At 42.0% G+C, this 14449-nt stretch overlaps 1 protein-coding gene across 2 annotated transcripts; it reads left to right on the top strand.

Annotated features, from left to right (window-relative positions):
* The first annotated feature begins 434 nt into the window (after nt 1-434).
* LOC307029895 (interleukin-1 receptor type 2-like) lies at nt 435-12422 on the top strand. Of its 2 annotated transcripts, XM_079665991.1 has the most exons (9): nt 435-452; nt 632-749; nt 7411-7666; nt 8012-8198; nt 8600-8744; nt 8831-8893; nt 9003-9126; nt 9238-9383; nt 11183-12422. In XM_079665991.1, the coding sequence occupies exons 2-9, from the start codon at nt 686-688 to the stop codon at nt 11320-11322; spliced, it is 1125 nt and encodes a 374-aa protein (XP_079522117.1). In that variant the 5' UTR covers nt 435-452; nt 632-685; the 3' UTR covers nt 11323-12422. The 2 variants fall into 2 exon arrangements, with proteins under 2 accessions (XP_079522117.1, XP_079522116.1); XM_079665990.1 differs by lacking the exons at nt 435-452; nt 632-749 and adding an exon at nt 2924-3115.
* Nucleotides 12423-14449: the final 2027 nt, after the last annotated feature.

The raw sequence follows: 14449 nt of genomic DNA, 5'->3' as shown, positions 1-14449 counted from the left end.
GAAGTCTGAAGGAAGGGGCAGATTTTTTTCGGCTGCGTACTTTAAAATTCTAGCGCACTCTAGCTGGTTTCTCAATTCTTACCTACCCTACCTTTAAGGAATTGCATTTTAGATTCCATATAAATGTAAAAGGTTGAGGACACCACATATGGGTGCATTTTGGTTGTTGAAGGGTTTGTTTCTTTAGTATCCTTCTCTTCTCCACATCTCCAAATGTGTTGATAATGTCTTAATCCGTTTCCTAAATCTGCTGGTGTCAGCGGCTCCGATGCAGCACTGACCACAGACTTGTAAAATATCTCAAATGAGCAAATGAAAACAAGTAAGTCACGATATCACCCAAATAGGGAGAGCCCCCCTCCATAATGAAACGCATGTGCAGAGCCAACCACCTAACACATCTGTAAACACACGAAATAGTGAGATGGAATCAAGCTTTTGCTGACTTACTTGTACGTGAGGCTTAACACATAATTATTACCGAAGACATATTTAGATTTCTCAAAGTATATGTCTGCTTTTCTTTTTTGTATCTGTTTTCCAAGACTATGTTATGTAAGGAGAAAGGGGAGGGTGCTGCTCTGTTTTACTTGGCTGAACGAAGGGTTCGTTAACCTGCTTTCTGTTTCAGTTTTCAGTCGTCAACGAGTTTCTTTGAAGCAAACATAGATTCTCCTGATCCTTGATGTGTGGCTTTACCATCATGACTGCGAAATTACTTCTGACTCTCCTCCTTTCGTCTTTGACAGGTATGAAAATCAAAGCTATAGATGTCATTTTAGGCAGGTTGTTGAATAAAGTGTAAACATATTAGTCAAATCCATATGGTTTTAAATATTTAACTTTCAAAGATGGAGATCCATCATCTGATTTTCATTTCGTGTTAAATGAGCAGTGTTAGAGCCATTTTCTGTGTTGACAATGACTGCATTATTTTCTTATTCATTTAGATCTTAATATATTCTTTCCATTTATGTATGAGAGTAGCGAATTAAATATTCGGAGAAAAACCTTGATTTACTGCGAGCCACACCTGTGATATAAGGAAGGGGTGGGACTGAGCGTGAGGATGAAATTTTCTCCAGCAATGAACGGGGAATCGGAACAGTCTTTGACCTCACGTTACACTGATCATTTTGTCTATTTTGTTTGTTTAAATATATGGAAGCAAATAAATCGGCCAAGGAAGGCAAAGAAATCAGCGCCTACAGATTTTTATTTGGATGGTTTTTAACGTGTGAGTCAAGAAGCGGATCCCTGTTGACGTGGCACAGTTTTAGATATCCCACAAGAATGGGCCATGACAAGCAATGATATAAATATTAACTCCAGTAATGAACGTGTGATAAACCTAATCCCCATTTATATTGTATTGTACTTTACCTTAAAGTGCAATCTATAGCATTTCAGGTAATGTACTGTTTCATTCATTTAATTTAATTGACATAATAGTGACAGGTTACTTTTTTAGATCAAGATTGTACATAAAAACCCTTATAATAAATAAAACCAAATTATCCAAAATGTCACCCAAAACATATTAGATTTATTATTAGCAATAATTAGTTTTTTCTTTTCATGATCATCAAGTGCTAAACTAAACTAATATGAAGTATTCTAAATTATAGCACCACCTTTACAAACGTCGACTTTACAATGGTACTCACACAGTGGCGGTTCTAGACCAATTTTACTGGGGGGGCCAGGCTGGGGCCAGTTGATTCATGAGAGGGGCTCAATAAAAGCGGGTAAAAAAGACAGACAGTATGCAGTAAAGTAATTGGGTAAAATAAACATAAAATACAGTAATTGTTATTTGTTTTTGTAAAGGTATTTGTTTCAGTATACATTTAAGTAACAGTCCTTTATTTCATTCGTTTTTTTCATTTAGAGTATTTGTTTTAGTAACTTTAAGTGACAATTTAATTAAAAAAACATAAACAGTATAATATTGTAACTCTTTTTTTTGTTGGAGGGGGGCCACAGGGGGGGTCCCTGTTCAGTGTTACAGGGCACTGGCCCCTGTTAACCCCCCCTAGAACCGCCCCTGTACTTACACATTGTTGCATCAGTATCACTGACAACAATTTGTAATGAGTACGTTATCTTGACTAAAAGTTGCTGCTATTATCTCTTCAAGTTTGTACTGAAAATAAAGATTTTTACAATGTTGTTTTCACCAGGGTCTTCAATCCATAATCTAGAAAGTCGTTAATTTCATTTACACAGGTTGACAATTATTAATTTCTTGCTGTAGTCAACACAATTACTTAATTTCATTCTATTTGCTATTCAAAAGTTCTTAAAAAGTTGATTTAATCTAATCAAAATATTTAATTTAGGCACTCTGTTTTAAATGGTATGAGTAGCCTCTCTCTGTAAGGGGTCATTATAATAAGATGACCTGTGCCATGGAAACGTGATGGAAACAAGGCTGTAAATAACCCACATTAAAACTATTTAAGGAACTGATTTAGAATTTCCAAATATTATCCAAGGTCATCATCATAGTCATAGGACATGTGTGACATAGAAAATGTGATGATGGGCGCGGGAAGGGGGGTGCTGAGGGCGCTGCAGCACCCCCTAGCGGCAGGCAGGGGGTGTGGAGCTCCCCTGTCTGAATTATTATTTGACGGTTATTGCTGCTCCCGCTGTGCATAATCTGTGTAATATGTCGCCAATAAATTCCACATTGTTGGTAAAATAATATTTTGGCCTGCCCCGAATGTTTTTTCTATAGCCCCGGACAATTCTACATCAATAATATAATACATTAACCGTGCTTTACGTGAACCTCATCAAGACACTAGAAAGGACGGCAGGACTGTAATTTCCCGTATTCAGTGAATGCAACAGAGGCAAGACACCAGACCAATCAGAGAGTTGCATGGAAATAAAAGTGTGCTTGTGTCATTCAAGCTCGCGGCTCTGTGTGTGTGCGGAAATAGCGCATTTAGTGTGTGTGAGAGAGGGGGAGAGAGAGAGGGACCGGTGCCAGCAGCAGGGACCGTGTTGTTAGCATCTGGTTAGCTAGCTGCACTAATGGACATACGGAGCTGTTTGTTCCACAACAAGCTGGAGGAGAGCTCTCCTCTCAGACTGAGAGGCTCAGGTGAGCTAAAGGACTCTCTGAGTGTTTAGATAGTTAACTTTAGTCTAAGTTATCTCAGTGGGTCTCAAACGGTTTGGTCAAAAATTATTCAAAAGATTATTTCCGCGGCACACCTTCATATGAACATTATAGTTATAAAAAAAATAAGAGAATAAAGGAAAAACAGTTATGAAATACTATATGGCAGTAAAACAAGAATAGAGTTTGAAAGGGGAGTGATTTGTAAAATATCCATAAAGAAAAAGAACATCTGCTTACAGTTGTGTTTCATCTGGGTGTTGAGAGATGTATCCATAGATCTCTTAATGTTGCTCTCAAAGTGCACCAGATTGATGCTTTTAACTTCAATATTTTAAAAAAATCTTCCCGGGGGAGCATCCCCCCGGACCCCCCTAGAGGAGGTGAGGTCCGCTCCCCACTCGTAAAAAATAACACTTTACCCTGCCTATATGCCGTGAGCTGATTATCGAGCCTTCATTGTAACAGTCGCGGGTTTACTGTGTGTTTGCGTGTGGGGAGTTTTTTTGTGCATGCTCTATAGTGCCCGTAATAGTGTTCACTGGAGTCCAGCACCTCAGCACCCCCACTCAAAATACCTTCCCGCGCCTCTGTGATCAACTGACTGTCAAACTACTATGTGGTAATAGGTCATGTTAAAAAAACACCCATAAGTACCATATCCAGACTATTCAATGAACGTGGCTTGACATATGTTTGCTACTCAGTAATCCTTAATCTCTTGGCTTTTCAATATACTTTCATCAGGCCTCTATAAAATAAATGACTCAAGGGAGGGACACGGTTTTGTTTCACAAAGTGGAACATACTGTTACGGGTGAGCGAAGCAAGCAGGACCCAAATGCAGATAATACCTTTATTGAGAAACAAACTTGGACAAACAGAACACTCCCCGGTGAACTCAGTCACCAACAAAAGAAGAACCAACACTGAACACAGGAAGAGACAAGACTAAATACAGGGAGGGGTAATCACGAGACGAGAAACAGCCGGGCAGGGGAGGAGAAACACAAGGGCAAACGGGGAACACAATTAGACACACCAGGGAAACTAACGACAGGGAGGAAAAACACAGGGAGAGGGACCAGACAATACACAAGGAAGACAGGAAGAACCGAACAGCAAAATAAACCCAAACCTAGACATACAAAACTAAAAACGTGACATAACATGAGAAGCGTGACAGAACCCCCCCTCAAGGGACGGATTCCAGACGTCCCTAAAAAAAACCCACAAAAGTCCAAAACCTCATGGAGGGGCGAAGACCACAGCAGGCGAACTCAGGGGGTCGAGCATGAGGGCGAAGGCAGCGGCAGGAAGAGTCAGGGGGCCGGGGCCGAGGCTGAGGGCCGCGGCCGGGACAGTCAGGGGGCCGGGCTCGAGGGCGAAGACCGCGGCTCTCAGGGGGCCGAGCATGAGGGCAAAGACCGGGCACTCAGGGGACCGGGCTCGAGGGCGAAGACCGCGGCTCTCAGGGAGCCGGGCTCGAGGGCGAAGACCGCGGCTCTCAGGGGGCCGGGCTCGAGGGCGAAGACCGCGGCACTCAGGGGGCCGGGCTTGAAGGCGAAGACCACGGCTCTCAGGGGGCCGGGCTCGAAGGCGAAGCAGGCGGCGACGGAACAACTCCGGAGGACAGGCAGGAAGGCGCTGATGGGACAGCTCCGGAAGCCGGGCAGGAACCGGAGCCGGTGGGACAGGCTTCGGCAGGATCCCCCACGGAAGAGGACCAGGAGTTGGCTGGACCCCGGCGAGACAGGTGGCGGTGGGACCTCCAACGGAAAAAGACATAGGGTTGGCAGGACCCCCGGCAGTAGAGTAGTCGGCGGGACCCCCAACGGGAAAGGACATGGAGTTAGCAGGACCCCCAGCGGAAGAGTTGTCGGCGGGACCCCCAACGGGAAAGGACATAGAGTTGGCAGGACCTCCAGCGGAACCTCCAACGGCACGGGACCTAGGGTTGGCAGGACCCCCGGCAGAAGAGTAGTCGGCTGGGCTTCCAACGGCATAGGAAACAGGGTTGGCAGGACCCCCGGCAGAAGAGCAGTCGGTGGGACCCCCAACGGGACAGGACATAGGGTTGGCAGGACCCCCGGCAGAAGAGTAGTCGGCGGGGCTTCCAACGGCACAGGACACAGGGTTGGCAGGACCCCCGGCAGAAGAATAGTCGGTGGAACCCCAAACGGGACAGGACATGGAGTTGGCAGGACCCCCAGCGGAACCTCCAACGGCACTTCAGTAGGGACTTGAGTAGGGACTCGAGAGGGGACTCGAGAGGGGACTCGAGAGAGGACTCGAGAGGGGACTGGAGAGGGGGTTCGAGAGGGAACTTGAGCGGGGACTCGAGAGGGGACTCGAGAGGGGACTCGAGAGGGAACTTGAGAGGAAACTGGAGAGGGGACTAGAGTAGGGACTAGAGAGGGGACTTGAGAAGGGACTAGGGAAGTGACTAGGGGAGGGACTGGAGAAGGGAATTGAGAAGGGACTAGAGAAGGGACTAGAGGAGGGACTTGAGAAGGGACTTAAGAAGGGACTTGAGAAGGGACTTAAGAAGGGAAATTAGTAGGGACAAGAGAAGGGACTAGAGAAGGGACCATGGCTGCTGGGGCCGGAACCAGGGCCAGAAGCATGGCCGCTGGGGCCAGAACTGGGGCCGGAACCATGGCTGCTGAGGCGAGAACTGGGTCTGGAACCATGGCTGCTGGCACCAGAACCGGGGATGGAACCATGGCTGCTGGGGCCGGAACCATGGCTGCTGGGGCCAGAACCGGTGATGGAACCATGGCTGCTGGGGCCAGAACTGGGGCCGGAATCATGGCTGCTGGGGCCAGAACTGGGGCCGGAACCATGGCTGCTGGAACCAGAACTGGGGCTGGAACCATGGCTGCTGGGGCCAGAACTGGGGCCGGAACCATGGCTCTTGGGGCTCGGGCTGCTAGCCTGGACTTGCGATTCCTTCTCTTAGGAGCCTTTTGGAGGCTCCGTGGACCTCCGAAAGCCAGACGAGTTCCCGAGAACGGCTCCTGGACAGGAGCAGGAACTGGAGCAGAAGCAAGGGTTGACTCCAGACGGAACACACCGAGGCGTATGGTGTCAGGTTGGGAATTGGGAGGCAGGGAGCTAACATGCCGGGAATCACACACCGAGAGGAAATTCAAAATCCAGCCAGGTAAGAATTTCACCAAGCCTGGTTTCTCCGCAGCCATCTGGTGCGCCTTTGCCAGAGCAGCCTCTCACTGCTGAACACCGGACGCTCCCCTCCATCGGAGCAGTAAGCCAAAGAAAAGGAAAAATCCAATAATTCCTGTTCAAATGGATCTGCTGGGCCCATCCTTGGTTAGTTTGTTCTGTTACGAGTGAGCGAAGCAAGCAGGACCCAAATGCAGATAATACTGATAATACCTTTATTTCAAGGATGAGAAACAAACTTGGACAAACAGAACACTCCCCGGTGAACTCAGTCACCAACAAAAGACGAACCAACACTGAACACAGGAAGAGACAAGACTAAATACAGGGAGGGGTAATCACGAGACGAGAAACAGCTTGGCAGGGGAGGAGAAACACAAGGGCAACAGGTGAACACAATCAGACAATTAGACACACTATTATTAATGTGAGTGTCGCTGACATTTCGTATATGGTTTTTCAAATAATCTAGATGTTATCAAAACTAAATTTAAAATACTTTGGGAAGTGCTCTTGTTCTCTTTGTTGCCAAGGGTTAGATGAGGTCCACATCAGTTTCATGTCTTTACGATAAATATGAACCTTTTTTAATTTAAAAATCACATTTTTAAATCTGCGCAAAAACCAAGGTGTAAAGATACATATAATTTCTTGTTTTACAAGAAGTCATGTGCAAGACTATTTCTTTCCTGGGTTTGGTTACTTTTGGGTGAGAACAAGATTCCAGGGTTGGTTATTATTATTTTCACTTTGCATTAATATAAGAAGAATTTGGCTGTAGCTTCATATTCTTTAGACATAAGAGTGGTGTCTATCGTCTTAATCATGGCAGATAATAACATACTTTGCAAATGTATAACTATTCCTTTAATAACATCCTTTTAATTCAGAGTTGAAGCTATGCTTTGATTGGTTGACAGCAGTCCATTTACTGATTTTTTAATTAGAAAACTAATTTCCCATACCCTTTGAGCATAAAATATTACTTTTCAATCTGTTAGTTGATTTTGAAGGCCCATAAACACATTCATATACATGTATATAGGTAATGGAAGTACAATTAACAACAAATGTGTGACACTCATTTGCAGGTGTGTGTCCCCGGAGCCCCAGAGTGATTTATGTGAAGGCTGGTGAGATGGTGGCGCTGTACTGCCCCCTGAATGGAGAGGATAATCACTGTGATGATGAGCTGATCTGGACCAGTCCCCCCAGCCAGGAAATGGATCAGACCCCCAACATATCGTCAGTTGAGCAGAGGCACAGGGACCTGCTGGTTCATGGGAGGAGCCTGGTGATTCTCAACGCCACTGCAAACCATCAGGGGAATTACTCATGCTCTCTGGGGTAAAGTCAAAACCAAATAATAAAGAGTATTCCTTTTTTACAATCAATCCTATTCCCCCATTTACCACCGTTAATGTGTTTTGGATCAGAATCTGACATTAAGCAAGGATTTGAAGTTGGCATAAATAGTTCGGACATGTAAACAGATTTTTATCACCTCCTTGGCGGACAAGTCTTTTCACTCAAATCAATCCAAGTCATGGACCAGTCCAGACTTCATGGGGACCATGAATGTCTGTCTAAGAATCTGTTCCTTGAAGCCATCTCTATCTTATTTTAAGAACCTGTGCAAGGTGTTTAAAACCTAAATGTGAAATATTTTCATTAATCTTTTTTACATGACAGCAATACCAGCACCCACCTTGGTTTCAGACTGAGAGTATGTACAAAACAGTCCAAAGGGTGCGAGCAGAGGAGCCATTACCCTATGGTATGTCACTCACAAGAGGCCTGCACATTGTATTGTCCTGATGTGAACACACCCGCTGCAACCACCCCCAACATTACCAGCAATGGCGTTGTATGGTACAAGGTAAGTCGACTCAAGATATTCTTGATTTTATTGGGAAATTACAAGCTGTATTTTGCATTATACATTATTTGTTTTTACATTATCACGCCATATCTCAGGAAGGCATTGGATATATTGACTCAACGATGAACTGATACGATTTTGGTGGTTCATCCTCAAGTTATCTGATGTCACAAAACACTTGCCATATTCCAAGAGCTAATTTTGGAATTAAACAATAAAATAATGAAGTGATAACATTTTGGATGGACGTGAATGTAAAATCCAAATTAACTTGAATAGTTGGTGAAGGCTTACATCTATTTTGCGGTTATGTGACTCAAGTAGAATTTGAATGTCATTTTTTTATATTTAAGGCTGTTTATATTCATTGTATGCTTAAAATGACATTGTTCTTGTAGGAAGGCGAGCCAACGCCAAAAGCCAATTACTTCTTAAGTGTTGAAGAGAAGGACCATGGTGTCTACACCTGTACCAGATCTTACCTGTATTATGGACAAATATATAACATGACCTTTACAGTGGTGCTTGATATCCAACCAAAGGGTAAGAAAAACACCTACACACCATATGTTTACTTTTGTATTTTGAAGAAAACAGATGTAAAATGTTTCCACCCTTTCTTCACACAGAAAAACCTAAAAAGAATCCAGTGATCATATCACCACAAAGTGGTGTAATTCATGTACATTTGGGTGAGCATAAATCTTGAAGCGTGGATACACACACATGGATGAACGCACACATTCACACTCTTACTAAATGAACACATTTTGGAACTGTGTAAACTCTGTTTTTTTCTAGGGTCTCCAAAGGTGATTAATTGTAAAGCTCTCATGTATTCGGACTTTGATGAGGTGTTCTGGTTTAGCACTGATTCATTTGTGGAAACTAACAGCAGCTTTCCCGTTTTCTACAATTACACAAAGTAAATGTTTCACACAAATACACCGGCAAGTTCAAATGTTTTACAGTACGTAGCCAGATATTCACACACATGTATCACAACTAACACCTGTACTTTACCTTTCTTTTCCAGAGAAATAAATGCTGACGAGATAAAGATGACGGCATCTCTAGTTTTCAAAAAGGTGTCAGATGAGGATCTATTAAAAGATTACACCTGTAAACTGCAAACTGTTACTGGACGCTCAACATTCGTCACCATCAGCTTGTCCCAAAAACGTGTGTAAAAAGGACGGATAGATATAATTAATGTTCATATCCTTCACTCAAATTTTACATAAACTCATAGTTGTACTTTTTACGATACGATACGATACGATATTACTTTATTTGTCAGATCAAGTCTGAAATTTGACTTGCGTCACAGCAGCTCCATGTTCAACATCAACAGACAAGTATCCAGACACAATACATGAAACACAAACAACAAACATTTAACGTAACAGCACAATCAGTGAGAGAAAACATGCTCAAGAGCCTTCAGCGTGCATTTGATCTGGGATTTAGCTCTGTGTTTACTGTGAGGATTGACTGATGCACAAAGGAGTGCTTCAGTCTGACTTTATTGAATCATGGGAACCTGTATCTCCGATTAGATGGTAGCAGTTCATATTCAGTGTTCAGAACATGGTTTGGGTCAGAGAGGATGTTGTTGGACAGCCTCACTAGGTTGTTATGATAGGCTGAGTCATAGAGTCTCTGACAAGGTTGACCAACAATCTTTGAGCAGATTTTTAACAGGTGGAGCAGTTTTGATTTTAAAGCTGCTGACAAACATTTGTACCAGGTAGTATTGCAGTACTGCAGAATAGACATGATCACAGATGTAAAGAACAACAGAAGAATTTCTCTGCTCGCCCCAAAAGACCTAAGACGGCAGAGAAAATAAATTCTTTGTTTTGTCCTTTTGCACAGATATTCAATGTGAACCTTCCATGACAGCAGATGGTCAATCATTACACCCAAGTATTTATATGAAACTCCCTGCTTGATTTCATCTGTATGGATGACAATGGGGACTTTATGGGAGTCAGACGGTGAGCCAAAAATGATTTCCTCAGTTTTCTTGGTGTTGATCTCAAGAGCATTGTTATCAGTCCACTCCACCACCTGATTTACAGCCTGTTGGTGCAGCTCAGGGTCGTCTGTGTTACTGAGCAGAGATATTATTGCAGTGTCATCAGAGTACTTAATGATGACTTGATTTGGTGTGTTGGTACGACAATCATCAGTGTATAGAGTAAAGAGCACAGCTGAACTCACACAGCCCTGGGGGGCCCCTACATTGGTTGTGATGGCAGATGATAGGGTTTTGTTAACCTTCACAAGTTGCTCTCTACTGGTGAGGAAAGCAGCATACCAGTAAATCAGGTATGGATTTACTTCCATTTTGGCCATTTTTGACAACAAGATGTTTGCTTGTATTGTGTTGAATGCTGATGAGAAGTCTAGGAAGAGGGCTCTCGCATAGGTGTTGCGTTTATCTAAATGTTTAGTGATGATGTGAACCAGAGTGGCCACAGCATCTTCCGTGCCGCACCCTTGTTTATAGGCAAATTGGTATGGATCCAGTTTGTCTTGTGTTGTACTGATAAGAAATCGGAGCAGAATTCTTTCTAGTGATTTCATAATCACTGAGGTGAGGGCTATTGGTCTGTAGTCCTTATGTTCTTTTGGGCATGGAATTTTGGGCAGCGGTTTGATGTATGAAGTTTTCCATGACAGAGGGATGGTGTGCATGTCAATAGAAGCCTGAAAGATGGGTTGCCACACTGGAGCCAGCTCAGTAGCAAAGTTTTTCAGCAGAAAACCGCTGCACCCATCTGGCCCAGCCGCTTTCTTGGTGTTGGTGCACTGAAATGTTTTTCTGACCTCTTCAATTTTTTGAGTGGGCTGAGTCAAAATATAAAATCAGAAATGTTAGAATTAGCTTTCGTTCTAGTGACTGTCTACGACCATTATAATCATTTTAAATGACTGTTTAACAAAAATATGTTTCCACTGTTATCTCCCCACAGATTCCCGTTCTCATGTTCCCCTGGCTCTTGGCTTTGTCGGCTTTGGGGTGATGATTTTGGCAGTAGTTGTCTATGTGAGGTTCAAAATGATCAGAATGCGTAAAAATCAGGCTTTTAGCTCAGACTATAGGACATATTAAAAGTGCAATTCAATCAATCAATGTTTATTTTTATATATATATAGTGATGTAACTACGATCTCAAAATGACATCAGTCCGTCCGTCCCCTCAGTACTAACGGTGCTTGGGAAAAAAGCCATATCATACTCTGCCCCCTCGACCTGGAACACACTTCAGCAGGAACTTAAGCTGACCAGTTTGATACCCATCACAGATTTTAAACTCATTTTAAAAAAACTGGAGAAATCATCTGTGGGTGTTTGCACCTGCTATATCTGACTACTGTATATGGATTTCAATTGCTACTTTGTTTACAATGTTGTATTTTAGTGTTGCCTCTGTGTTTAGTGTCCTGTCTGTACACATTGATGGTTTGGAAGAAAGAATCATTTAATTCAATTGTTCAAGGTTTATGGCTGAAAAGCATTCTAATTTACTATCTAGTGTAATATTAGAACTTACGTTTCCGGGAGCTGTTGATAACACTATACTGGTCAAAGGCAAGAGGTCATTAATTTTGATCTAAGAGTAACAATTTTATCATTAAAAAAACACATAAAATCATTGCTACTGAGTGCTATGGGAATAGAAGGCTCAACCGAGCTGTGGATCTCTGTCAGCCTGGCTACAGTGCTGAAAAGAAATCTTGCATTATTCTTACTCTCGTCTATTAATGAAGAGTAGTAAGCTGCTCTTGCTTTACGCAGTGCTTTCTTATATTCATTGAGAGTAATATGCCAAGTTAAACGAGATTCTTCAAGTTTAGTGGTACGCCATATCCTTTCAAGTTGTCTCGACTTTTACTTTATTTTCGGGTTTCGGCATTATGCCATGGAGCTAATCTATGTTGTTTTATTTTCTTCTTTTTCAAAGGAGCAACAGAGTCTAATTGTATTCGCAGCGCACCTGTAGCACTATCAACAACATGATCAATTTGGGGTGGTGTACATTTTGTATAAGTTTCCTCCCTTACATACAGACATGCTATCGAGTCAATTGTTTTTGCCTATCCATCTTTTATAAAGAAATGGGGGGAAGCATTGTTATGGAAATCTTAGAACTAGTCAATACTGTGGAGATATACAATTAGAATGATCATTCAATAAACTGGTGAAACAAACAGAGTTGTCTTTCTGGATCTTTATTCGAGGTGCCTCGAAGGCACAAGTCTCACAGAGTACAGGGTAGTCTGCAGGAGTGTGCGCAATAGTCACAGAATAGCAAAGCTTATATACAAGATAGGGCGGGCAGACAGAGTTTTTGTGTAGCTAGGCGGAACGCCTCAGAAATCTGCTTTCACACGGATGTCTCATATTGTTATTAGACACCTGTGTCCTTGAGCTGTAGAAAGTATAATGGTTATCAGAATATGGAAGTTCAAACTTTGTGTGAAGAGGAGTAGTTTCAACATAGTCTGCCAAATCAGCTCTGTGGCCTTGAAGCGCTTGAGAATAATAATCCTCATTAGAGACAACAGATGAAACAGCAAATATGAAGAAATGGTACAGTAGTGTTAGACAATGCTTTCAGAAGCATTTGGTTTTACCATATAAGGTAACATAAGAAATTGCCACTACAGCATTTCACCTCTACTAGTGGGTCCATGCAATCTAGATATACAGTCAGTTGTATATCTAAAAAAGTTAGTTACCCAGCGTCAGACCCCTGCTACAGTTGTTGTTTAGCATGCTAATTTCATTATCTAGCAATTAAATACATTCAATCTTTAACATAACTAATCACTTTAACATCTTCACATTCTGTTGATAATGTAAATATCTGTTCTAATGTTTTAAACAACAATTCTGTCCATGTCTTACACACATACCCTTAATGTATTTAGTCAAAATGAATATATCGATTCATATTGCTAAAAGTAGGCCTATGCTATGTGACATATAAGTCAAGTCATACTGCAAGTAAGCTTGAGAACTATATTTATCAGATCATTAATATTTAACCTGAATTGTTTTAATACTTTAAAATGTTTGAGGATTCACAATTAACAGTTAGCTTTTAAGTGTAAAAGTAAATTTTGCTTAATCACTTTAACTAATGTTACCCACTCGTGATTTTCTCCACCCGCTCTTCACCATCACTTATTTTCCTATAATCCTGTGTAAAATGTAGTGACTTTAATGAAGTGGTGTCTGCCCCATTTATCGTCTCTCCCAACTACCCAGACGTGACGTGATGGGCCCCTGTTTGTTTGAACACATGGGGAACAGACTTTTTCACAGCAGTCATGTCATATTGTGATAAATCGAAATGTGTTAGTGATCTTAACCATTTCATTCATCAATAATTATAGTATTTATTCATGTGTATTTCCTTCTGTAAAATATCCGTGTTGTGTGGAAAAAGCCTGTAAGATGTGGGTAATACAGGAAAGATGGAAAATATTATAAGAGCATCAAATTCAGTGCCTTATCGTTGTCTTTTCTTTTTGTATGAGTTGCCCATGCTCTGTGAACTGCTGAAGCACAATAAGTATATTTCAGGTGAATGAAAACCTTTTGTCTAATGCCACCTAGTGGATGACTTTCAAATTACCTATTTTGAGCTAACAAATGTGCAGGCCACATTGCATTTCCTGTGACTTCTTCACAACAAAAACCACCCTTTTGTTTTCTCAGTTGCATCAAAATCAAAATACATTTTATTTTCATGTTGAATTTCACCCTATAACGCCAAGTGTATCATATTTGATACATGAGTTTCTGAGACCTCTACGTCATCCAAATGACTAGTAGCCTACGTTCCTAGAAGAACTTGTATGCAATGTGATACATGTATTCTGCCCTCTGGTGGATTATCCGGGCACTGCAGGCTGTAGAGCGCTTTTAATGACCAAATCCAAAATGGCTACAGTCATGTAACGGTTCAGACGCTTTTGGAAGCGACATCTTTGCCAATATTGAATACATTACGGTGCAAATTACTTTTATATTGTTACTGATATTTCACTATGAATATTTACTGTATTGAAGCAACTTATAATCAGTTTATATTTTGTAGCTTATTTCATAGAAAAATCGTGTTGAAAATGTATGTATTGTGGTGACAGTTACTGGACATAATTCACTGTCATACAGTGTGTGTTGCATCCCGGACCCGTTAGTGAGGGTAACAGGGTGAGAGTTCATT

This window comes from Notothenia rossii (genome assembly GCF_949606895.1).
Source record: "Notothenia rossii genome assembly, chromosome: 2".
NCBI classification, from domain to species: domain Eukaryota; kingdom Metazoa; phylum Chordata; class Actinopteri; order Perciformes; family Nototheniidae; genus Notothenia; species Notothenia rossii.
Note: the sequence above shows the minus strand (reverse complement) of the source record. Positions and strands in the feature narration are given on the sequence as shown.

What these genes read in the sequence shown, in the direction of transcription:
- LOC307029895 (XM_079665990.1), top strand. Translation starts at nt 3,046, where the DNA reads ATGGACATACGGAGCTGTTTGTTCCACAACAAGCTGGAGGAGAGCTCT. An exon ending in TCTCAGACTGAGAGGCTCAG is followed by an intron (nt 3,116 to 7,410) that starts GTGAGCTAAAGG and finishes ACTCATTTGCAG; the next exon opens with GTGTGTGTCCCCGGAGCCCC. An exon ending in TGTAATTCATGTACATTTGG is followed by an intron (nt 8,894 to 9,002) that starts GTGAGCATAAAT and finishes GTTTTTTTCTAG; the next exon opens with GGTCTCCAAAGGTGATTAAT.